Here is a 27,798-nt window from a genome sequence, read left to right on the forward strand (position 1 = left end):
AAGGCTATTCAAATGGACACTGTTAACTGGCTCTGAACTTCAAACAGAGCTCAGACCTGCACAAAGAAAAGGTAAAAGGGGTTAACTTGCTGTTATCTCCCTGACTGGGTCTTTCTCCTCTCCCTGCAGGCCAGGCTGTTGTGCAGCAGTTGGTGTTTTGGGTGTCCTGTCTGCATTGCTGTCCGGTACATGAGGATGGACGGGGGGTTTCTATGTCTTGGACCCCTGAAGAGATGCCTGAGCATCGAGTCCCACCAACACTAACAATCTGAAACCATTCTTCCCCCTCAGGTACACACGCACACATGCACACACACACAAACACACTCACTAGGTTATATGTAAATAAGGGTCAAGATAAGGAATGCTATTTTTTTAGTCTGTGATTTTTTAAAACTGACTGCACCAAATATTTCCTCTTAGTACAACATGTAATTACTTCTGGCGTGGAATATGATTGTACATATGAAGTACAGTACATCACCTAAGGCAGCAAAAAACAAAATCAAAACCCATCATATGAAACCTTCCAGAGAGCAGTTTTTCAAGGACTCAATGTGATTACCACTGTCTTGTTTCTTGGGCCTTTCCATGAGTCCGAAAGAAACCTTCACTACCACTTGCATTTCAGTTAACCTGAAAGGAAAAACCAAGAATCATAGGTTCAGACCTGTTCTCAAAACTCAACTGGAAAATAAGGTTGTTGGTATTTACATTCTGCTTGCCTTCTCAGACCAGATTGTCTGTTTTGTTTAAACCATTGTGTCTTCCGTTCAGGTTTTGATAATGACAATGTTGTTTTTTGTGCATTTTTTAATTTCAGTGCGAGGTGTTTTTACTATAAAACCGTAACTGGGTTGTGAACATTACCTGAAGTGTTTCTCTTCCATTTTAGTTATTTTATAGGACCTGTGAAGAAGGGATGGCTGTTATGGCACCCCTATTGCATTTTTTCTTCACAGAGTCTTAAAGTTTGAAAAATAACATTTTTACCTGGGTCAAAGCAGTTAGCCGAAAGTAGGGTGTGATTTGTTCCATTGTCTTGGAATCTTGGGCCTTCAGATCTATTCGCTAGCTTTGTCTTTGTTGTGTCTTATTGATGAGGAATGCCACAGTTTTACTTTGGCCGGCGCAGTCTCTTCCTGGTGTAATTTTCTCCTTTTAACTGGAGCATGGAAGCCGGTGGGTGTGCATATGTCCTGTGATGAATCCCAGTGTTGAATCGTTGGCCTGTTTCTGCAGTAGCAGTCTCGCCGACTGTCTAGCATCACTAGAACGGAACTGTGCAGAAGCTCTGCCTCATTCTGAGCTGAAGACCTCTCGGTTGTGTGGTAGCCATGCTGCTCACGGTGCAGACAACACAAGCTTTGGTCTCTTTTAGCATGAATTGTTTGTCTTCTTTATTCCAGTTTAAAGAGGAACATGTGTATAAAGCTTAAATGCTTTACACCAAAACTCTGCTCTCTTTGTAGGTTTTAATATAAAGTGACAGCTAAATATCCAGAGGGTATTGCAATGATTTAAAGGACGATAAGATGTTGTGCAGAGAGGCGGCAGTTTTAGTAGTACACAGTATTCACCCAGAAGCAGAGCGAAATCTTTGGTTAATTACCATGCCTCAAATAATGAGAGGCTATTTAGAAAAGCGTTTGAAGAATGTGTCTCAGATGGAGATAAGATTGGCTGTGTTACAAAAAGAGAAAGTGGTTTCTGCCAAAGTCTTCAGAAGTTGAAAAGGAAACCTAGCAAGTCGCGGGCAGACAGGTGAGATGACAAGCCTCTGTGATGTGTGTTCTTTATGAAAACTAGAAGGCTGAAAGCCTTTCTGTCAAATGCAACATTTTCTTTCTCAGATGTGTGATATCAGTCATATAGTCATCAGTCATATCAATGTAGTCCAGCCTGAACCAGACCGTCCCCCCCCCCAGCCCCCAAAGAAAACTGTACTTTCACCCCAAACACCTTTTCCACATCTTATCCACGTTATTCTTCCATTCTCCATCCTCAAATAGAATTTCTTCACACCAAAACATTCCAAAACACACCAAAAGACATTCGCATGAAACAAATGAGTCTATGTTATTTAATGTTATGTTATGTTATGTTATGGGCTGTGTGTGTCGATGATTAAGATATTTTTAAAATTAAAAATATCGACTGAAAAAACAACGGTCCCTTAACTTTTGAACCACGTCGCCCTCTAGCGGGCATTATTCATGCTTGGGGACTGACGTCCCTGCGCTTTTTATCACGTTATCCCGATCAAATAGTTTATTAAATATATTTATAAGTACACATATATTTAATACAAGATTTGGATTTGCATTAAATGAATATATCTGTTGAAAAAATCTGCTTAATTTGTATTTTGTTTGTATATGTAAATATACCCTACCAGATCTTTATTTAGCCTAGTCTGCGTTCTGTGCAGAAACGTTTAGCGAAAACTAAATACCGTGTTGCTTACATTCATTATTCTACCTTTAATGCTGTCTATTTCGTGAGATATATATGATGTGGTGTACAAGGTGTGATTAGGATATACGGGTCAACTTAACTGAATGTACTATAATTGTCTCAATCTCACATTGACACGTTTCGGAGACACTCCAGCAAGACGGACAGATTTTGATGTGAATCATATTCCAGTTGACGTGATTCCACGGTGTAATAGTGACACTGTGGGTTATTTATGTGATATGTGGGGAAGGGGGTGGATATATGTGATTTTACTTATAGGCTATTTGTATTTTAGACGCGAAATTCTATTTTTTATTAATGAAATTCGTAAATTAAAAGATTTTTTTTTCCTTTTCGCTTTGACGCAATAACAGAAGTTAACGACGTGTTGTTTAAGTTTGATATTTGGAATGTGTTGGAATGCTTTTGTGACTGTTTGATGCTATCCTTACTCGATTCAAATCGTCATTTGTCGGTGTGTATGAGACAATATGTTCGTTTCTCAGTTTCTAGGTCACAGGACAAAAGGACAAATTGTCGAAGGTCTTGTTTTAATAGGCTGTCAACATTTTAACGCATAGTTTTCCATTTAAACTCTTTAAAGAGTGGGTTTTTGGAATGTTTTTTGTTTTTCAAAAATACAAGTCAGTGTTCCAGAACTCAGTTGCTTTCAGTTACCTGTAGTGATTGTTACATCAGGATAAGAATGTTAAGAACATTCCAATCACATACTTGTGATTTTACACCTTCTTAAAGTGTTAAATATACACCTTTCGGTAATAGTCACATTGGATAGTCGGTAACGGAAATATTCTATAAAAGTCATTAACTAATTGACGATTTTGTTAAAGAGTGTTTGCAAAAAGTACATATTTCCACACTGTGATTTATAAGAAAGGGGAATGTCCTCCTGGGACGTTCAGTATTTGTTTTAAAGTTAATTAATCCCATATAGCTGGTAAGAGTAATTTAAATTAGAAAATTAGATGACGAATGCCATTGATTTAATCTGGACTGATTTGATTACCACTCGATCAGTAATAGTCTTGTACCGGAGCATTAAATACACCTGTACGCATGTGCGTTCACATAGCTACATACGCATATGCATATGTGTGTTCACCTGTGTGGTAAAATTGACCTATAGACTGTTCGGAATTCTACGATTTTAAGTCTCACATGTGTTCTATAGGCTACTTGCACCGACATAAAAATGTCCTCCTGTCGTCTGAAAAGTCTGGAGAAAACAGTTTTAAAGGCCACCCTGTGCAAATTTTTAATGGGTTATAGCATTAGGTTGCGTTACTATTGTCTTATCGGCGTGGTGTAAAACTCTTAGATTTTTAAAGAGATGTTTTAATTTTGTTTAATCTTTTTATTGGACATAATTTAATAACCATTGATTTATTTCTATAATTTCATTATGGATATAAATTAATCGTGAGGTGCAAGTCCAATTCTATAGCCACTGATGACGACACTGACGCCTGCTGTCTGTAAATGTGTTCAAATTATGTGGCTGAATTGAACCTGATGTCTGGATTATGTGACTCCAGCGGGCATTGTTAAAGCGTCAGGTCTCCTTTTCTGACAGGTCTCGGGGGGGGGGGGGGGGGGGGGGGGTCGAAAAAGTATTAGTCAGGTGAGGGACGGTTACACCTGCAGATGGTTGTGTGTGCCTGAAGTCTGTGCGATTCGGCGTCACACTTAACAATAACCTATGCTGAGGACATTATCCACATTGCAGTTGAGTCATAACAGTTCGTCTCCAAACAGACCCACAAAGTATTTAAAGTTAAGTAATATATGATTGTATGATTGGCATCGATCAAGTCAAGTTACCTGGCAAAATCATCATGATCCATCACAATCATGAAGCATCGGAACGTATCCCGAAAAGTTCTTAAATGGTTTGGTAATGTTAAACATTCTCAAGCAGTGGCCGAGGTCCTGTTGCAATTGACGGATCAGTGACATTATATTCAAACCCAACAACTCTTTCTACCAATAGGCTGCTATTAAAGTTGTGGCAATTGCTAAAACAATACATGTCATTGTAAACAATATTACATCTTTTTATTTTTTATTTTTCTTGTTATGACGGCTGTATTGGTTATGTAAGATTATCCGTTATTGGTTTTTTATATGTTTAACTTGAAGACTTTGTAAAGAGTAAGTTTATATGTAGGCTATTGGTTTGCGTACACGTATAACTAATCACGTATCCTCATATCTCAATATGCGGTTACTGTTTTTGTGATTAAATGTAGGCTATCCAATTTCTCTGACGTAAGCAGCCACGCGGTCTCTTGGACAATTGAAACCATTCCTTGGTTTCTGTATGCAGCATGGACTCTGACCAATTTAAATAGGCCTACAACCGACTGGAAAGAGTTATTCATAGCAATTCGTTGTGTGTGTTGTTATTGCTCTCACTGTAATGTTATTTATTGATATTGATATTTGGTGTTGGTGTTGATAATCAACTATTTTGTTTCCCAAATACTAAAAATAGGCCTACGTAGACATACTTTTTGCCTTTTCTATTGATACTATAATGAATTATTTTTTAATGTTATTTTACACGACGTAAAGATTGTTTCGATTGAAATGAGAAAAACTTTATCTATGGGAGGTTGATTGTGCGGTCAAAGGCTATTGATTAATATAGCCTTAAAATAAATAAATAAATAAATAAATAAATAAATAAATAGGCCTATAATAAAAATCGTTAATGCAGCATAGAGCTCTGAACATGGCGTGTGTTACGTCTCCAGTAGGTGGTAACATACATGTAAGGATGCGGTAAGAACGATGCCCTCTGATAGGGAATTTACTCCTTTGTTCCGAGCGTCTCCTATTTACCAGGTTGCAGAGGCCCGTTTTACGGGTTCATGCGTCTGGAACCACGCCGAGTCCCGTTAGCCTACTACACATTAACAATGTCACTTACATTATTGTTGGCAAAATGTTGCATTTTGCGACACATAACTCCATGGCAAAAGATGCATTGCTTTTAGTTTTGCAGGTAAACCAAGAATGCCCTTTAACAATAACACCAAAAATCTAAAGCAAAACCATGCGGCACTTAGAACCGTGACTAAGAGTTTTTCTTTGGGCTCCTACTGCGCCGAAGGAAAGACAGGGAGAAAAGAATAAAAAGGCGGGTTAAGTCAAAGCAGGGGTAGATGTGAAAATACTATTTTAAAAATACTATTTTAAATGACCAACTAAGTTATTTTGGGCAATTCTATTACCTATTAGCGTACTGCTGCTTTAGAACAAAATGGTAGAGTTCATGATCATATGACCATTAAAACGCGGAATTAAGCTGCATTAGGCTACGTATTTTGGGCAGAGTTGGGCATAGGCAATCCATAATCTAGCGTGCGTTTACGGTGAATTTCGATAGGTCTTTTAATCTAAAATGTATTCTTTATTTATTCAAGGCCCTTGAGTTTAAAAATAGTACTTCGCGTTCACATTTAGGTCATAAATGGAAATGCCGCAATGATTCTGATGATGAGGTCTTGCATCATCATTCGTTCTTTTACACGATTCTGCGTTTTAATGGACGCTAATGGGAGCCGAAGGAAATAAATGGCTGAGCATTTTTGACAATTCACGCCGTGTCTGCGTGCCTCTGAAGAATGTTTCACGTTAAGATTTGATTTAGTGACATTCCCTTTCGATTTGAGAGAGAGAGGGAGAGAGAGAAAGAGAGAGAGATGGGGAGGTGGGGGGTCAGAAATTTCTCCGTACAAAATGTACCGAGAGCACGACAAAACGAACCTCTGAAAGTCTGAAAGCATCGAACTATGCAGTTAGGACACACGGAAACCAGCAGAAACGCGAACGCTGCGCTGCATTCCTTTAAAGGCGTTATTTTGGGTTCTAGTGATTGATGCTTGACTTAATCCGATGCTTGGTGAGTCTTCCCAGGAGGGTGAAGCCGGGCTTGTGTGCTTCTTTAGCCCGTGTGAAGTAAACCAAAGCCGGCGAGTGGATCGCAGTTCTCCGACAGGCTACCAGGTCCTTCCCACCGGCGCATCTGCATGTGAAATCGCCATTTCACCCCTCCACACTCCCTAATTGTTGGAAAAATTAGTTGTGAAATTGCCTTCCACCAGTAGTGTTTTCCACGGCAATTTTCACACAATTTTCTATGCACGGCGGTCCCACAGAGTTGACACACACATTCGCCTCTAATGCGTGTGTGTGCGCGTATATATATATATATATATATATATATATATGCACGCATAATAGGATGTTACCTTTCCAAGAGTTAGCTCAGTGGTCTGGGTTTAAAGGGACCCATACAACTGTAATTATTTAACTTACCTCATAATAACTGTATTAATTCCGCATACGTTATATGAATTTCCATTCTAAACCGTATTGCGCCATCAATTTACCAATTTATCAGTTTGCGTAACGTTTAACAAAGATGGGGCATTACTATATATTTTTAAACCAATCTCTGCAAGATGGTTTTATATTTATATGAATGCATAACCTTTTACATCGTTTTCATGTCAGTTTCTCCTTATTTCGTTCTTTTTAAACGTACGTTAAACAGACGCAGTGGATGGACACTTTAAATGGGTCTTGTGAAGGTGAAGGATGGACATGCGATGAGTTTTCCTGTTTACTATGAAAATAATCTCAAAATACTTCTATCTTTATGCAGCTGGAAAAAAACAGATATATCGCATTTGTGAAAAATGTGTGGTAGATAAATAAGGTCTGATCTTATACATGCTTTCCTTTTCGTTTGGTCACGGTGGCCAGGGCAACTGCTTGATCTACAGCTTTGTGAGCAAAGGAATCCGAATCCCAGTAAAGTGGCGGCTACAAAACTGATTGTAAAACGCAGTCATAGTAAATAATGAGAGTGGTTTCCGAATTTCAGAACAATGCGTTGGATCTCACCTGTTGTGTGCCGTGCGCTGCAAGACACCTTAAGAGGCCCACGAGGATCTTTGCGGCTCTGCTTTACTGTGAAGTGTAAATGCAAAACCACGTCCTTCTGTAAGCTAATTATTGCTAGATATTTAAAATAAAGCTCGAGAACACCATTTCATTGTGTTTTTTTTTGTGAATGAAACTGAACGTTGCTGAGAGACTTACAACAAAACAGCAATCCATCTTTTTATCATTGCCTTGCTCCAGCCATATAGATCGCACTGCATATTCAATTTCTGCTCGTTGGAAATTGGATTTAAAATACACCTTCATTGCTACTTCAGAGAATTTCGCCACGTGCATTACTGACGCTCAACTGAATAACACGTATTTGTGTTAATTATGACACGCTTTCTAGTCCCTTCTAACTGGGTTAAAGGATTTTTAGCATGAAATGCCAGTGTTCCCCCTCCTCTGTCATTGATATTATGGGATCGCTCCATTAATCGCTGCCAGCGAGAAGAAACGTCGGCAACCCATTGTCTAAGATACCGATACTTTGAATTGCCCTGTCTCGTGTGTTATATGAGAACAATCCCCCCTTTTTCTCCATAATTTTGCACAATGTTGCAATACTGTAAGATAATTCCATTCTCCATTTTTTTGGTGCAGTAGCTAATGCCTTGCGTCTTAGCTTAAATGAGAATGAATGTGTGGTCCACAGTCGCTGTCCTAGAAGGCGAGGTGCACGATGTTATTCGTTATGAGATTTTATTACTACATTACTTGAATTATTGAGGTGGTACGGTCAGGCCATGTATAAACGTGTGAACGGTTAACCACACATTTCGGAGATATCATCATGCTGTACAAAGTATACAGCAATTATTTTTCTTCCAATCATTTTTATGATGCATTGGGTCAAGGTATGAATCACGTGGAATGCACAACATCATTGTCCCTAAAGATTACACTTGTTTGAACTGGGTAAAGGTCTATTTAAAACCTGGAAACTAAGGTGCACAGTGGCGGCAGTTGTGCCGTATTTATTTTAACTTCTGACAATTTGAAGGAACATGACATCCACCGCCAAATGAATGATATGGCGGTTATAAAGCCCTGTTTAGGAGTCTTACCAAATAGCCCCACATAACATGTATAAATACTTTATTAACGCCCACTCCGGTATTGCTGTGTAGTGGTTAGGGTGCTCGATGTAACTGAGGGCGTTAAATTTGTATCTCTAGTGGCACACCTATAGAAAATTGGAAAATGTATGTTTTCGAGCAGTTGTGTCCACACTGAGATATGTGAAATTACCGTTCTGTGTTTACAGGCAGTATAGCGGTGATCTGCAGTGTTTGTTGCGTGGTGCTGTATTATTTTAAAAAACGGAGAGTTGGTCAGAACTTCCCACGTGCGATATTCAGTGGCATCATTCTGATTCAGAAAGATTCTCAAAAACATATAGTATCCACCCAGTCTCTCCCTCCCGTCTTCCCTCTTTTTCCCTCTTCCATCCATATATTGTAGATTTCTGTTAATTATGGCTCTGTAGGCTACTACGCTGTGCACATTGTCATGTTTTAAATGTCACAGTAGTGGCGTTTATAAATGGCAATGACATGCATTTTGAAAATTCTCTCAAAATTCTCATTTGTTTTAATGAACACCTTTTCATGAAAACATTACTGTGATTATGGAGCATTAATTATAGGCTAATGTTATGGGACACTCCTTACTGATATATTTACTCATTTTTCAACTTGCCACACCCGTAGGCCTATTGATCAGATAAATTCAGTAGTTGTGCAATTTTCACTAGATTTTTCAGATGGAGATTGACCTCGAAAACAACGAGCATTGAATATAGTCAATAATGCAGATGGTACGCAATCTAGTTTTTAATGCGAAGTATTCCGATGTTAGTTCACTGGTGCAAAAACATTTCCAATCTTACGTCCAATATGTCCTTTTGGCCATTTAAAGCAGATATTTGAGAACACGTTAGCGAATTGGTGGTATCTTTTTAATTGGATAAACATTCAGTCAATTTTTAGTGTGTGCTTTTAATTGGTCTAATTGTTAAAGAATATTATAAAGGACTTCCTGGAAGTACGCACGCAGGCAAGCACTCTCTTATCTTCTTACACGGACTCGTTCTTTTTCTGTCACTCTCTCTCGTACACACACACACACACACACACACACACCAAATCTATCGTGTGTACAATATTTCCTATAGTCTAGAGCAAATACTTTATATTAGTATATATTTGGTTATCATTTCTGACATATCTCGTCGTCTTGGTCTCCTGTAAAGGAACATATGGAATGGTGTACATACGATGACTTATTTTGTCATTCCGCAAGTTCTTCCCCTTAATGAAAGAATGCTAGCAATTAACTTGGCTGAAGCAGAATAGAATAAGCCATCCGTGTGTTTGGTTCGCGGACTTGAACTATGAATAGCAGCACTAACTCGCCCATTGTTAGCAATTTTACACCTTAAGAGTGGAAAAGTGCTGACGTGTGTTTTCAGTGCAACCTTACAGCCAAAAGCCAAGGAAGTGAAATAATAAATAGTACAAACATTTCTGACCTTTTGTATAATATCCCAGTAATTGGAGAGAAAAATGTGTCGTGAACTATTGTAAACAAACTACGTCAATTTAAAACAAACAAACACAAAGTTACAGTGTTTTTAATTTTTATGAGCAACTTGGACAAAATAAAGTAAAAAATCACGAAAATAAAATCACGAATGTGGAGGAATTAACGTGTACAGTTTAATCAATTAAATATTATTGTTGGTTTTCTATTCAGAGAAGGCGGCAGTACAATGAATTAAAATAAGTGGAGTGTGTGTTTGCGTCGCACGCCTTTTCTTGCGATTGGTTGAGAGCCCGTGGCTATACCCCTTTTCCCCCTCATGAATAAAAGAAAGGCCTCGGAGCCTATCGGCGCGCGCGGCACCCCCCTCCTACACCGTGCGCCAAAGTTGTCCACTTAAACTACTTCCAACCTCCATGCAGACTTTGCCATCAAAAACTACCAGACCTTTTAGTAAAACACTGCGAAGAATTAAATAACCTTTGCCCACGTCTACTTGTGAGAGCTAGATACATCCCCCTCCCTTCACACGCACACGCAGCACCCTGTTCTGTGCATTCTGTAGTTACTCATGGTCCCCGCCGTACAACTTGAGAAGTACTTTAATTTTTCTCGTTTTATGGGCGTGTAGCCTTCATCGATTTATCTGGTTGGATCTACGTTTTTATTCTTTTTCCCCTTTCCTTGTTTTAAACGGAAGACGTTGCATTATTTTGTCGTCGAAAAAAAACTAGTATCATCACCAAGTCTGGACTTGTTTGCAGCATTTAGAAATTGGCTTTATCCCGTGCCTGTTTGATTTTTGACAGAATAATATGGCTACTTTACCAGGAACTGTACCTCGAATGATGCGACCAGCGCCAGGCCAGAACTATCCGCGTACTGGATTCCCTTTGGAAGGTAGGTTCTTTTTTAAATATTGTAAATCTAGACAAGTGAATAAGAATGGAAGAAATGGCAAATGCATGCTAGTGCTACTTGATTTCGAAACACTGTACTCCTTTTCCACACTGTAACACGCTTCCCCGTGTACAGTGTTGAATATAGATTGCGTTTTCACTGAATTTGGTTTTGCGCACATAAACTGTAATAACATACTTTTATTGTTGCATTTTAAAGAACTGCATGAAAGTGAAGTAAAATTTCGTTTCCAGACAAAGCAATATCGTTCTTTCTCCAACCTGTTTGTACGATATATGTTAATTTCTTTGTGTATGAGAGTTCTTCTGTCCATTTACTATACAGAAAATACGGAAATAGTAGCTGGAGCTGTGCAAAATGAAACGAAATAGATACATTTTAAATACTCAACACGTCTCTTCAAACATGCATATTCTAGTTTCTACAAAACAGCATAGGAATATGAAATAAACCACTCCATGTTTTCGAAATAACGAAGTTCAACCATTAAATCAGCGATTTTGTAAGTGTTTGGATTATGTGAACGCTTAAGGGAGCGCTGCAGAATTGAGTATAAAATTTCCAAGCACATATACACTCCAAAAAATGCATTTATTAATCGTTCGTTCCATGGGAAATGTTTCCAGGCAAGGAATGTTCGTGCGCAAGTGGTTCAAATAAAATGGTAGAAAACACGAAGCTTGCAAGTCACCCAAGCCTCGGGATTTGTTCAAGTGCCCGGGTGCAGCAAATGAAAGTAAAATACACAGCAAAGCGATGTCTCAAAGGATTACATCAATATTTGAACAACATGACTATGAATAATGAGGGCGGAAAGTGTTACAATCTTTAGTGCCTCTTGAATGCAAAATTGGCCACTTAAGTGCTATCTGCCTCTAATGATACATCCTGGAAAATGCTAGCCAAGCTGACTGTGAATTAGCCTGGCATGAATCTTATTTTTAAAAGCGGCTGCTATGCAGGGGGCAATTCTTGGAGGTGATGGAAAGATTACATTCGGAAATTACATCAGATCTTGCATTAATGTTAAACAAAAATGCCATATTCCTTGTTTAGAGTCAAATATTATTAAAACCATATTGCTACAGCACTGACTGGATTGTTTATGCACATGCACCTCATAGAGACGAGCCTATATGAAATTCTTATAATGACGACCAACACTATTATTGTTATTATTATTATTATTATTATTATTATTATTATTATTTACATTATGACACAGTCTTGATGTTAGCTAATATTAAACTATAGACTTATATACGTAGGCCTCATGACATTATATTGGAATTTGGAAATTCCTCTTCCATCAGATTATTCTCTTAACCTTGTAAAAAAAAAAAAAAAAAAATCCTGAATATTCAGATACACAAAATCCAATCATAGTCATGGGCGACTTTCAAAAACTATAGTAATTATCGAGAAAAACTTTGCGTTTTTTGTTGTTCTGATGTACTTAAAATGATATTCTCCTGAAATCATGCAGCTTGAAAATCGTCGTTTTCTATTTTTTTTTATTTACTTTGTGCTGCTTTTTGTGTTTGAATATATATCGTGACAGTGATTTAATTGTTGGACTGAAAATGTTTTATTGTGGTACAGTGTCTACTCCTCTGGGTCAAGGTCGGGTGAATCAGCTCGGTGGAGTGTTCATCAATGGAAGGCCACTGCCAAATCATATTCGGCACAAGATCGTAGAGATGGCCCACCACGGAATCCGACCCTGTGTGATCTCGCGACAACTTCGAGTTTCCCACGGTTGTGTGTCCAAAATTCTTTGCCGATACCAAGAGACAGGTTCGATCCGTCCTGGAGCGATAGGTGGAAGCAAACCCAGGGTGAGTGCAAGAAAAGTTTTCAGAAGAGAAAGATGTTTACTATGACAATATCATTTAACTACACTCAGGCCTTGCGTTGTGCCTTGGTAATTTATGACAAAAGAAAAAAGGTGGAATTTCACTGGGGGTGTAATTATTATTATTATTATTATTATTATTATTATTATTATTATTATTATAAGAGTCGGAGCAGACGAAAGAACTGTTCGATCAAACGGTTGAAGGCCAACAGTAGCCTATGTATGTACGTATGTATGTATGTATGTATGTATGCGTGTGTATGTATGTTGGTATTCAGCATGTAGCAGGAAATGTCGATTGGTGTATTAAACCTGTCGCAGCTGTGGATTTACAAATGTACGCGCACACAGGTGATATCAATAGTTATTCTTAAACTGTGTACTAAATATGTCAGATTCAAACAGTTTAAATACCTTTATATATCTGTTTTAATGGTTTTACAGTAAATTATTGTCCCCCATATATTTGTACAAGTAATCTCACTAAAATGTAGGTGTGAAACGAAGATGACATAAGACCTGCAAGACACCATAACCCATTTGATACAAATAAAAAAAAACAATAATTAGGAAATAAATCTGCAGAATGTATGTCATTCATATATCCAAATGGATAGTTATGTCGATGAAACTGGCATTCCGTTTAAGTTAACATTTGCTCCTTTCTTTCTTCCTTTTCTCTCTCCCTCCCATTATTTCTTCTACTCATGCTCGTGGTTTTGCGCCGCGTAAATTAACCCCAAAAGCAGGTAGCAACGCCCGACGTGGAAAAGAGAATCGAGGAATACAAGCGCGAAAACCCCGGCATGTTCAGCTGGGAAATCCGGGACAAGCTGCTGAAGGACGGAGTGTGTGACAGAAGCACAGTTCCTTCAGGTGAGGCCTCACCTGGTAAGCAACTTTTCTTTTCTACCACGAGCATTTGGATGGGAAAGCCAATATATTCGAATACAATACGCGATTTGGCGAACGCAGACCTATACAACATATTTAATGCATATTAAATGGGAACATGCCGAACTGTTTACATATAATTATTGATTTAATTATCACTGCCCCCTCAACACCTCATGCCCCCCCGCCCCACCCCCCACTCAAGCCTTCATAGTAGATCTCTGCACATGTCTGTAATGTAACTATGTAGCCTACATGACGTCATTTAATTTAAATGGATATTAAAATATTTAGCACACTACTACTAATATTAACACCACAGCAAATACCAAAATGAATATTTTACACATTGATTCTTCTTCTTATTATTATTATTATTATTATTATTATTATTATTATTATTATTATTATTATTATTATTTGCAGCGGCAACAGCAGTAGTCGTATTTCCGTTATCATAACCTTTGAAGTATGTTGACGTGTCTCATAGTTAACGTGTGAAATAGTTTTTAGCATTTAGTGCGATGTAAAAACTGATTGCAGATTTACAGATGCAGATGAGAACTTAGGTGCTGATATTCGGACTTTTTCTAGTGAGCTCCATCAGCCGGGTTCTGAGGGCCCGCTTCGGCAAGAAAGATGACGAAGACGAATGTGATAAAAAGGATGACGATGGGGAAAAGAAAACGAAACACAGTATTGACGGCATATTGGGCGATAAAGGTAATTGATTGGGTCTATATATGTGTCTTCGTACATTTTCACCATTGATAATTCTGCTAGAGCTTTTAATTTTAACTTTCATTTATCACTTAATTTATTTGTATTTATTTATTTTATGCTATAGGTCTTTGTAATGGTTTTCGATTGCTTCGTTGGTCTGCGTTTAAAACTGCGTAATAAAATTAATAAGGCTAAAATATTTTAATTGCGTGCCATGCTCTTATTATTTAAATGTGATTTACAGCGGTTTGTTTTATGGTGTTGGAAAGCATTGTATTTTTAACAAAACTGTATTTTTTAATTGCTCGTAGCACGTATTTTCTCAATGGAAAGTCCTAAGCACCTCATCTTATGTGTTGACCAATTTTATGTTAATGAAATGAATGCACCTGACTACTTTCGTTATGGCTCTTTAGCAAATCATGGGTGATTTTTCTTGCTGTTTAGCTTTTAGCCAGTTGGCCTAGTTACTCAATTATTTATACGAGGCTTGACGGAAGGTATTTGGGACTAGTAAATTAATTTGCACAACAGACTCCTCTCGCGGTCTTTAAATGGTCCCTTGAAACGGCTGCTGACAGTTGACCGATTTGACAATCAATATCAATTACAGCAACAGGGCAACAGTGGAGGTCTGCTGTTGAACATCCGCAGCCATCGCTTTCCCTTTCACAGTCCTAATATTACGCCTAAAAATAATAACTGCATCTCAGTGAGTAGAATATACCTGCTTGCAACGTTGCACGTATGTCATGTTAATTATGTGTCAAGATATATTAGGGCTTCTATTCCGTATACCCAATTCTTCGCAATGTTTCAGCGCACGGACATGGAATATTTATGTAGGCCTATATATATATATATATATATTGTTTTTTTTCATCATGGTGCGGTATATTTATTTTTCCTCGTGATTTTATTTGTATGTGTCTTGCAATATATATATGTTACTTACATGTGACTTTAAACGGCTGTCCTTTTTTGTTTCTCTGGAGACCCCGCTCTCCAGTCATAATACAATAGATCCTGTTTTTGAAAGAGACAAAAGTTGCCAAATAAGATGATCAAACATTTTGTGTATAGGGTATAAATAAACGTACATAAAAGCTTTTCTCTAGCGAGACTCGGTCTTTCTGCAAACTTGAAGATGAACTTCAGTCGCAAAAGGCTTCTACTCCATTGAAGCTTTTAAAAAGCAGAGATGCCTAGGTACAAAGGCAGAAACTAAAAAGGCAGGGTAGCCAAGGAGGAATGAGCCTGTCCATTCTCATTCAAAAACCCGCAAAGAAAAAGAAAAAAAACTTTGGACAAAAGGCCACGAAGAGAACTAAAGGGAGATGAATTATTCAATACACCCCGCTGGTAGATAGTTTTGTAATATTATAGAATCGTCTGTTGGAATAGAGTAAGCATTGGGGGGTGCAAAATGTTTCATTCTTGTTTGGGAATGGTCGCTGCTCATTTTGAAATAGCGCCATTGTGTGCGCTAACTGTGTGTTTTTTTGTGTGTTTATGGAATGAATTTATCTCGAAAAACATTTATCTTATAGAAATATGTCACTTTGGGGATACTGAAGCACTGATGTCGTTGTTTGGTACTTTCTCGGCACAATCAGAGTGAAAGATGTTTTTCTGTTGTTTTAGATAAACCTTGGCTATATAATTGGGAGATTCTCGGTGCAGTAAAACTAGGGGTTGAAATCAGTGCGTCTGACTCTTTTAAATGCATGTAATTTATGGTAGGCCTGTAGCCTACCGTTTCGGTATGCTTAGAAAAAAATCGAAAGTTGTTTGTAACTTGCATATGGAATTCGACTCTTGGAATTTGACGCTGTGTAATTTTGTTGTGGTTGCCATTGTTTTTAGACTTGCTAAGAATAATAATATATTGCCAGCTGCATTGTAGTCGTAATTGAATGTGACTGAAAGCACGGCCACACGCACCAGAGGAGAGCAGGAGATGCAGGGCACAAATAATGGCTATTTTCAATATTGTTGTTTAGCAATATTTAAACCTGGTTCGGCTACACGTCGACGGTTATAAAATATATAGTTTCGTGTTCAGTATCATATGTCAGTTTTCAAATATTAAACACATGGTCGATTCATTTTACGGAAAGCCTACAAAACCCGATTTATTTTTGTGGCAATATTTGGTCAGGGTCACGTACATTTGTTTGGAATGTTGCGTCTAATGTAACATAATTGTAAGACAAACTTCCTGTCTAATTTCTGCCTACATATTTGGCTTTTATAGCGACATGTTAAAACCAGGGATGCTAAATGCCCTCTTTTTTAATTCTTAAAAAGATTCGTCTCTGCGCCTGTTTCATTCTATCATCCGGCTGGCATTTAATAATGTTAAGACTTATTAGAGTTAGTAATGAAAACGGTGTCTGTTGAATGGGCGGTTGTGTTGGAGAGGAGTGTAATAGCTTGCAGGCATGGTAAGAAACGTATTTATCCCCAATCAGCCCTCACTCTCTGAGTTTCAAGCACAAACGTTATGTTGAAGGGTTTTAAGGCAGATTAAATTGAGCCTTTTATTTCTTTTCACTTTCATCTCTAAATGGCTCACTCTGGCTAGCCTTGGGCACAAATTCATGAGATTTTAGGTTTCTTTTATAGTTGTTAAGATTTTATTTATTTATTTATTATTTTATTTTTGGATCGCATTAGGAACTCTGACTCTGACATGCTCACTAGAATCCAAAGTGATGAGAAAACACCAATCACTTTTAAGTTTAAGATATAATTTATAGAATGCAAGCAAAAGTGGCAGTTGTATATTTGATGTTATATATGAGGGTGGATTTTTGGGGGGAGGGGGACATTTAAAAAAATAATTGGTACTGTCCATTCAGGTTTTTATTTTGCATGCTTTAAAAAAATAAAATAATAAAACAAAATAAGAAACGACGAGTACAATCCGGAACAGAAAACTGAGTTTATTTTTTGTTGCTGTTATGAATTACTTCCTCTCAAGCTTGTGAGCGTTCATTAACTACAAGGAGGATGCCTGGAATTAAGTGCGCTCGCGCAATTGACGAAAAAAATCATATTGTAAAATTATCGCTTTCTAATATTTTCATTCCCTGTCTGTTGATGACTGAAGGTCTGTGCTTGCAGATATGCTCCTGGAGTTTCCATAACGCTATATTCACGTTGTAAAAACGGCTCTGGTCTCAGCAACGGTAAAATGCACGCTCGAAAGGGAAATAGCCTATTTTTTCCTCTCAAGACTGACAGCACAGAAAAATGATAGCGTTCTCTATTGTTGTTATTATTATTATTATTATTATTATTATTATTATTGATAAAATTCTAGTTGTGCTATGCTCGCAGTGTAACGCTGACATTTTTAGTAATAATCACTCCAGCACTATTCAGTGGTAAATTGTCGAGACTCCGTTTTCTGAATTCTGACAAGTAATTAGAACTTTGATGGGAGGCAAGAGAGAGACGCCGTAAGAAAAACACGTTTGGCTTCACACCTGGAGGGGTATTGTTTGCGGCAAGAAGGGACTGAAAAGAGGGGGTATCAGTCAATTCATCAAGTACAATCTGCATTGATTAAACCAACAAGCGGCCTTCTGTAAATACATGTAGGGGAGTAGGGAGGCGATGGACACTTCAGCAAATCGACGGATTACCTGAGGTTCTCAATCTAATCAAACAGAGGCCAGGCGGGATTTGTGAATGTTGTGAGTGGGATCAGGAAAAATAATAGGGGCCAGTGGAAAGATAATGGGGTGTCAGGCAATCCGAGGCTTCAGGGATGATTTTTGCGTGCATATTCAATTAAAAGGACCTCGCTGTTGGGACGTATGTCACAAAAAGAAGATACAAATTAATCGTAATAAATTGATAGTCTCACATCAGTTAATTAATCACAAAGCGACTATTTTTGATATTACTGATAGATTTTGTATAAACTAATCAACGACGTCCGTGTTATTCTTCACGTTTTTAGAGTATCTTTTAAAAAGACTGTGAAAACAGGCCAGGCTGACGCAGAAACAGGCGAAAATTAAACCCACAATGTCGGTGGGTTTAGCTTTTAAACTGTGTTCGATGATTTCAAAAATGATGTACCGGTGATGTACTCTCGCGCATACATGCTCATACACTGCACACATATTCTCATACACTGCACATGAACACACATATACATCCGTGTACATTTGATATTTGTAGCAAAATGAAATTTGAATTTAGGAGTCTAAACTAAGCTTCGTTGAAAGAAAAGGACGAGGGGATGAGGCGAGAGACCACTTCAAACAAATCCATCTGGAATGGTGAGAGAGAGATTTAGTGAAAGTATGGGGAAGTTATTTAGCTATTAATAACATTTTTTCCTCAGGCATCGAGAGTCACTCCATCTGCACTTTCTCGCAGCTATTTGGCTGGGTTGAAATTGAGGGAGACCCAAATGTTGGGGAGAGATAACACAATCATCACAGCCTCGGTCCTGTGCTCTGCATCACTGCATTAAACTCGGATTAACCTCCCCTTTCCCCCCTCGCCGCCTCTCTCTAAATTTCATTGGAATTTACATGGGAGGATTTTTAAAAGAACATATAGAGAGAAAGACTCGAAGCTTTAAGGCACTAAGATATAGAATAAAATCCTTTCAAAATAAATGTATTGAATATTATTATTATTATTATTATTATTATTATTATTATTAACAATAATAATGCATTGGCGACGAGTTTAGTATTATTATTATTATTATTATTATTATTATTATTATTATTATTATTAAATCAATGAGTTATTAATACTGATATTTTCTGACCTGTATTTCGATGCTTGAACGGTTTAATTGGAGGTCAACGAAGCACACCGTCTAAATTATGCTGACGAATAAAGCTCTGTAAAACGTTTCCAGGCTAACAGCATTATATGTAATTAAATAGCACTGTTGATGTATGTGAAAGGAATACTGTTTTGAAAGGTTTTGGAAATGAACAGTGAGAATAAGACTGTCAAGACGAACTCCATTACGCAAAATCCCGATAAACCTAGTGACGTAATTCCTGGAACAAATCAAATTAACCAAACCAGCAACAAATGACCGTAATTTAGAATTTAAAAGGCTTTGTTAAACAAGTTCCAGCTTTTTAAGGGGAAATAATAATACGATATTAATTTATCCTGTGTACTACTGAATACGTTTTGGACTGAAAAAGGACGAAATGAAACATGGAAATAATGCTACCGTCGCCATTCTCTCGTTAGGCGTCCACGGTTTAAGAACCAAAATAATTCATTTCTAATTCATGCTAAATCAGTCTTTTTTTAGCCTGCTTCCTTGAAGCGATATTCATACACGGGGTCATGCTTTACATGATTTTGACATACCAGTCTTATATTGGACCAGTCTATACCATTTAGCATCCTTTGAAGGATTTATTTCAAAGCAAGTTGCGTGGCTTTCTTTAACGTCCATTCGCTAATAATTATGAATCGTATAGTTTAAAATGATGGGTGTGCTTTTTGTACGATGGCTAATATATATATTTTTAAAATAATTTTTATCCGAAACACGTTTAAAACAGCCTTTCAAACGGGAAGTGGTAGAGGACGAGGCAATCTCTGTAAGTGACGGATTAAATTTCTGACTGGACCTGCAGGATCGTGACAATAACGATATGTCAACTAATGCCAATTTATAAAGACATTAGTCATCTTGAGAGAGCAGAAGTCTGGAGTAAGCCGCTTCTTCGTTGAGAATATTAATGCGCAATTATTTCTAAAGGCTTGTGTGACCTGTGAACCTAGGCGGACCCTGAAGTTGTCATAAGAGGGATTTTGGTGTGTGTTTCAGAGGTTTTTTCTCTTTTTAAGGGAAGGGAAAAAAATAGAAAGTAGGTGAGGAAAAGTAGAGGCGGCTAGAGGAAATTGAGAGGCTTATAGTCTTTGATCCTTGGGTGCTTTTGCTTATCAGAAACATTTGTGGTGACACCACCACAATGGGAGTTCATCATATTACAGACTGCCAGTGCTGCTTTCAAGCCTGCCTGTCTATTAATTAAAGCATTTCCCGTCATGTGGGACAGGCTCTATCTGCGCACACATATTACTTACCAGAATGGTTTTCGGATCTCTAGTGGTTTTTTTCTAAAAGGGACAATCTCCCTTTTTGGGCTACTTAGGGAAAATTCAAAAGTGTACTGTAGAAGACATGGGGATTTTTTTTTCTTCATGTATAAAGGCAAGTTCATAATCCTTTCCTGCTCAATAACTTTAAAGGATTTTTATTCTCCCCCCCCCCCCCCCCCCCCCCCCCAAATTTAAAGGTGTAGGATCTCACTGTTTTAGGGGCCGACTGCAGGCCTTGCACCGCATGGCCATATAATATTTCCATTTTTTCATGAGATGCATTCACCCAATCCGTACATTTCGACACGTTTCCATTTGGCGCTGCATTGGAAAACGCATTTTTTGTCAGCCAGAGATATAAATGAATACGTGTAACTAGGCTGCAATACTATCAATTGTTTGCGGTGTTGCAGAGGCTCGCGCCTGCTGCAGGGTGGGGGCGTCTTGGTGGATCTTAGAACAAAACGAACAAACGACAAGGGAAACTCCTGCTGACACCAGTTAAAGTACTCGCCTCCGGGCTTCCCGTATTGCCCCACAAAAGTGTGTTTTGATGCCCGACCACACCATCACTTCTGTGTTGTATGTTGCCACGCATAAAATTGATAAGTCCGAAGAACTCTCGTTGACCCAGACTGAATACTGAAGCGTCTGTTTCCATTATGGATAGCCGGATATGTTAAACTATTTGTGTTGGCACCATATTATCGATCTGGTAATGTGAATCTGGCGACGTATACTTCTTTCACGGTTGCGCATTAATGAATAGGCTCGCTTATACAAAGTAACTCCAAAATTGAAGCGAACCTTCTTGATTGACAGAATGCTGGTATTGCCAATGGCTCAGACATCATTGGAATATTGACTAATCGGTTATCACTATTCCACTTAAAAGAACTCTCCGTCATTCGTGCTGCAGGTTTGTTTTTGCCAATTATGACTGGTTATCAGTCACATATAACACAAAGGATAATAGTTCAATTAATAATCCATTAAACAAGGCGGGAATTAGTGCCATAGCCTACTTGGTGTGACACATTTGGTTTGCTATCGATAGGCCTACTAATTGTGATTATTGAACAAATTTGAATAGATTACATAAATATATTTAACAATAATATTTAAGTGCAGTTAAAAAAAATTAACAACTTATTTTATTTGAAAAAGAAAACGCCAATTGACTGGTGTGCGTTTATTATTGCCTTCATGTCCGAATGAAGGCCTGATAACCGTGGATTAATACACGTCCATAATTAGTCAGTTTAGTTCTGTATTTCTGTTACATTATCAGACAAAATAGGCCCAGATTAATCGCTGGGTGTTATAGTTTATTACGAAATAATATGTTTAAATGATTCATAACGGATGCTGAAAGCTGTAGCCTACAAAAAAAGAAAGGAAATAAATAGAAATTGGGCATTTTGAACAGTAGTCTTCTAAAGTTTACATACACATAACCCTCAAACAAAACGAAATGTATATACGAGGCCACTATCTTCGTCAGTTGTTTATACCCAGGTAAGATGTAGATAAAGTGTTTGCATCGATGGTTATGATTTAATACAAATTTTACTGAAACCTGTAATTTATTTTCACACTTCACAGTCTCGGAAATGTTTCATCTAAGCTATTTTTATCCAGTCGAGTGGGCTACTTGTTGATTTTGCTTTGTTGTAGGACTCCCATTCTCATTACATCAATGGCCACTTTAGGAATACAAACATATTTAAAGAGGAAAGTAACTAAACTGGAAAGAAGCGCTAAAAGGAAGAATAGTTGTCCACCCGTTTGCCACGGAGTGTTCAGTAGCCTTTCCCTAATCCTGCTTTCATTTTACCGACAAATGCCAAGAATCTTTATCTGTCCGTCGACCCAACGGGAGACTGATTAGACAACAAAAGGGAATCATTACACAAAAGCAGAAATGGGCAAGACGAAGTTCAGAGCGACCATAAGCCCCGGACATGAGACTGCGATCTTCAGACAAAGCTTCGTCTTAAAGAAAATGTTAACCCATGGGTCAACTGTATGCAAGCAGTGAAATCATTAGTCGGTCATTCACAAATAGGACTGCTGTTTGAAAAATTGACAAACAGTCGTAGCGTTAGAAGGACCCTTGGGTGTGATGTAAGGGGGTAAAGTTTAATCAATGCTTCTTAAGCACTCTTTATGGACATGTCATGTACACAAGCGAAATTTGCATTGTCCATCTATCCTCTGAGGTTTTAGACCGTTAGCCGTGTTGATGAATTTTTTCAAAGCATAACCAGTGTTTCCACTGTATCGTTATTATTTATCTGTGGGAGGCTATATCCACTGTATCGTTATTATTTATCTGTGGGAGGCTATAGTTTTTGAAATTCTATTTATTGATACGTTGTTCCATTAATGTGTAGCCTACTTGTTTTGAAACTATATGCATTTGGCAACCTGTGTTTTCATGATCACATAGTCGAGTGTTGTGAAGTCAAGTAGAGGAGAGTGAGCGGTTATCTTCCTGAAATTTGTCTTTTCATCCTAGGCCTACTGAAGCATATATTTGACGGATGTGAATTCGGAGCTTGCAAGGCGTTATGAGTGGTTTAAAAAAAGTGTTTGTTGTATTATTATTTTAAGTAACTGGCCCTTTAAACAAAAAAGTAATTGTACAAATAGTTAAATGAATTCAAGCAGAATTCTCTGTGACGTGTGTCATGGTTTGGGGCGAAACATAAAAATACATTCTAATTTAATCTTGTTTTTTTCTTTTTTTCTTCTCTCTCTCTCTTTGTTCCATTGTTGAGCAGAGAGTTGCTGGGATGAAAATAAGAATAATACCAGGATCAGTCTAATGTGTAATTTATGGCGTTATGGGTTGTAAAATAGGAATTAAAATATGCACATTAGTAGTATTTCGTATGTACAGAAAATCACATTTTACACTTGTTTCAACTTAATTGGCTCTAGACTGAAGTTTGCAATCACCTCCAGGTGTCATAATATAGGCTGCAATTGTCAAACACGTATATAATTTAACTGGAGTTGGTGTAAACCGATTGAATTGCACGTGGTCTTACAATTATTATAAGGTTTATGATGCTGTAATTATTTGCCTCGCCTAGCCATACCTTTCCCCATTTTATAACGGTCAATTTTCCCGCCAGACTACCTGACAGCGTACTAGTCACACTTGCAGTGCCGCGAGTGACCTGTTTCCAACTCAAATTTGTTGCATCAAACTTTGACATCGCTTCAGGGCAATAGGACCGAAGGATGTGCAGGAAATTGGGAAATAGTGTCATATTTTAGAGGAATGTTGACTGTGCTAATGCCAGTCCTTGCTAATGTTGCAGTTCCTTCTTTTCGTTTTCCTCTCTTTTTTCGGTTAACTTGCTATTTTGTGCATGACTGGGTTATTAGACACCGCTGTGCGGAGATTTGACCGCGACTCCTGGGGTCTTGATGCCTTCAATAAATCCAACTCATTTTGGTTTGCTATGTAATTCATCCCGGGAACCCGGGGAGACGGCCCTAGGTGGAGAAGGTGTCTAAAACCCTTTCATCCTTCATTGTAATAGCAGGGCCTACAACAAGCTCGCTGTGGCCTATTGGGGAAAAGAGCAGCAAACCATATCATAATCATTCCTCCAGCGCAATTCAGTGCAAACTTTTCGTTCATTTCCTTGGTGAACGTTAATGCAAAAAGTGAAATATGTTTATTAAGACGCATTTTCCTGCCAGAGGCCTACATAGTTTAAAAATATTTTAATATGCATATTTTGGTGTCAATTTGGAATTGCTACTTGTCAAATGCGTCCTGGTTGTAATAAATAAAAAATAATTTTCAAGATGTTAAGGTGTGTCAAAGTGTTTCCCATATTTGCGAGAAAAATATTATCAGAATTTAAAGATTGCCAGTTTTATTCGCACATGTGTTCAGTCAGCAACTGGATACTGAATGGGTTACGCTTAACAAACAACACACGTTTTTTAGTTCGCAATCTCTGTACATGCGCTAATGATGAGGGTGCAATAATAATAATAATAATAATGATAATGATAATGATAATGATAATGATAATGATGATGATAATAATAATAATAATAATAATAATAATAATAATAATAATAATAATAATAATAAAGTAGCATAATTCGACTCATCTGGTAACTCAAAGATGCTGTGGTTACACTTAATGTACAAAATAGTTTGAGATTAGCACCTCTGGCAAAGAATCGAACACGCGGATCTGCTCGTAACTCCTGGTTGTGGCACACTCTTGTGACTAGAGCTAGACACTCTGATTTGATGCCCAACTAGGCCCCGTTCCACATGCTTGGGAAAGTTGGTGCTTTCCCCTTTTACACAACAAATGGTTATTTGTGCATATCTGTCGGCTATGTACAGTGATTCCATTATCTTTAGTGTTGCCAAATAGTTTTTAATCTTCCTGGTTGGTTTCCTCTTTGTAAGGTTAGTGTTTAAAATTTTTTTAAATTTTTTTTACTGCCCTTAAATTTGTGACCCTGGTCCTTTCGGCCTTGAGCAATATTTTGTTGAAAGTTACCTATAACTATAAACTTCAAGTCTCGTTCACTTCGTTTCCCTCTGTTTTATAACCCTGTCTCAGTGGCCCTTTATCCCACTGGCTTGTTTAATATCTCGACCTCAGGGGTGTGGATTGTATTTTTTAAATTCTGATTGCAAATAACCAACAGATTAGCACTAGCGGCTCTCAGGAGAGGGAACAATGAAGAATCCCGGGTTGCGGTAAAATTGGAAGGAGAGCCCCTAGTCACCTTTGAACATAGTTCAGCCAGTCAGTTTGCATGGCTTAACCCAACTTTCTAAACCGTCTCCTCGCACATAAGTGGAAAAAGCACTGTAACTGCATTCCACGGAATTATCGCAACCTTAAGAGTAGCCTAAATGTCAGGCCCGATTCAGGAAACTATCGGGGTGAATGATAAAACGGGATTACCTCAGCCACCATTTGCAGGGAAAATACAGTGGTGTACCGGAACTCGTATGTGTTAGCAATAGTGGCAATGGGCCTGGTTGTCCTATTGTGAAGTGTAAGTTTTTCGTTGACGGTTAGAAACTGAGTGCACACGGACGGCAGAGCAAAAACAAGCATGTTTTATTCAAAGTTTATTTTAAATGCTGGAACGAGCGTGAAAACGATATATTTCGTAATAGCAAATGGTACGAATTATCCTAGATTTATTTTCTATTACAAAACGCATTTATAAAACATAGAATGTTATGTTCGAGGCTATATATGTAGCTATACCATCTGTTTTTACATACTGTGAAAATAATCAATTTAAGAATATGCCTTTACGTAGTATATTAGCCCGCATGCATATAGCCTGATAGCCCAAATGCAGTCCTGGCACGTAACGAACCTCATACATGGGTGTAACCGACAAAAAGGTAAGCCTGGATCTAAGTTTCCAGCAATAACTGTTTTTTTGCTTTTTTAAATTCAATTATCAAAAACTTTAATATAACTTATCACACAGCCGTATCACTATTTCAGAGTAACAACGTACTTATAATGGGTCTATTTCTGGTGGCTTATTCAAACTACATGACCCAGTATTTTAAAACGTGTATTTTAAAAATGAACTGTTAAAAACGGAAAAAGAAGAATGAAGAATAAACGAAACGAGTTTCTTTAATTTCACTAGTCTTGATATAAGTCCCTTAAAAAAGACTATCATAACCACTCTAAATGAGCTATATTTCATAGCCGTTTATTCTGGCATGGTTAGCAATTGGCCTCCTTAGGATTTCACAGAGTGTTCAATTGAGTCTAAAAACAGTAGGTGACAGGGAGAGCTATCCAGGGATCCCTAGATGAATCTGACTCGGAAATCATAACTTGACCAGCCTTTCCCTGACTCGTTGAACTTGTCAGATCAAATTAGTGTATTTGAACGTTGACCAGGCTTGCAAGGGAACAGTAGGCGGTAGGTTAGCGGCTGTTTGGGCAGGAGGAGGCGATGTGCCTGAGGTTGGAGTAAAAGCAGCTGGCGCGAGAATAGACCTCTCCGCATGCGTTTGCGACTTTGGCACGATCACTTTCCCACCCCTATGGGTAAAATGCCGGAGCCCGGGCTCAAAATGTGGCAGTCCGGTCTAATTGGGTATGAAATTAATTAAAATAGACATCTATTAAGGGCTTTAAAGTTTTGCTAACATTTTCACACTGTTTAAAGGTATAACAGTGGATTAATGGCTTACTGCCAATATTCAGATTTATTACATTTATATAATTTGTGCTGCCTGTCAGCAAATCTTAAAATGCTTAAAAAAGAACTGACCTTACTTATTTACTTGAGCGCAGTGGTGGCTGTATTCTTCAAACTTCCAAACCACACACGGTAATTAATACAGCTTAATATAAGCTGTAATTTGCCCTTCCTCCTCAGGGAAGCACAATATCCAAGTGGGAATTTCACCTCATGAATATTTTGTGTAAGATAATTTGTGACATATGTTGTATTTAAAAGTGCCATGAACCAAGACCTTATGTTTGTGATGCAATGCTTGGAATTTATATGTATGAACAAGAGGTGAATTTATTATTATTATTATTATTATTATTATTATTATTATTATTATTATAAATAATGTTGTTGTTGTTAACAACATTCATAAATATTAAGAAAATATGTTCTTAACTTGATTGAACTCATCTTAGTTTTTTTAGAAAAGGGAAAAATCAGTTGTTATTTGAAAGTGTTTTGTCTTGCGCTTTATTTTTCTTGCGATGGGGGTAAGAGCAGAATCTGTGTTCTGACAGCCCGCTCTCTCCCCCTGACAGACAAATGGTCACTTAAAAAAAAAAGAAAAGAAAAAAGAAAAGGGGGGAATAGAGACCCTTCTGTTATTCTGAGTCTTGAGACTCATTGCATCAGCCATTCAGGCAAGCTGATGAACTCCTCCAAAAAGTTTATTAAGCGGCTGAAAACAATAAGAACTAAAGCCTTTGGGTAACTGGGCAGACAGTTTATAAACTAGCGGCCATTGTGCCTCAAAGGCAGATGCATGAATACCTTTGAATAGACTCCTTCAAACTGACACGATCAAGCTAGACAACAGCATGTTAAAGGGAAGGAGGTTCCCTTGTGCAGCGCTGATCTGTATTCTTTTGCATTAATGTACATCTGCAGTGGGAGGGGACCGAGCTGGACTCTCTCTCTCTCTCTCTCTCTCTCTCTCTCTCTCTCTCTCTCTCTCTCTCTCTCTCTCTCTCTCTCTCTCTCTCTCTCTCTCTCTCTCTCTCTCTCTCTCTCTCTCTCTCTCTCTCTCTCTCTCTCTCTCT

At 37.9% G+C, this 27,798-nt stretch overlaps 1 protein-coding gene across 2 annotated transcripts in view; it reads left to right on the top strand.

Annotated features, from left to right (window-relative positions):
* Positions 1-10,347: 10,347 nt before the first annotated feature.
* The window catches only part of pax7b (paired box 7b), a 76,013-nt gene continuing 58,562 nt past the window's right edge, over positions 10,348-27,798 (top strand). The window contains exons 1-4 of one of the 2 annotated variants that reach the window (XM_035380895.1): positions 10,348-10,881; positions 12,505-12,740; positions 13,507-13,651; positions 14,249-14,377. In XM_035380895.1, the coding sequence (XP_035236786.1) occupies positions 10,797-10,881; positions 12,505-12,740; positions 13,507-13,651; positions 14,249-14,377 (595 nt within the window). In that variant the 5' untranslated portion in view covers positions 10,348-10,796. The remainder of the gene's footprint in view (positions 10,882-12,504; positions 12,741-13,506; positions 13,652-14,248; positions 14,378-27,798) is intronic. The other variant, XM_035380896.1, reaches the window with a different exon arrangement.

The sequence above is a fragment of the Anguilla anguilla genome, chromosome 11 (genome assembly GCF_013347855.1).
Source record: "Anguilla anguilla isolate fAngAng1 chromosome 11, fAngAng1.pri, whole genome shotgun sequence".
NCBI lineage: Eukaryota > Metazoa > Chordata > Actinopteri > Anguilliformes > Anguillidae > Anguilla > Anguilla anguilla.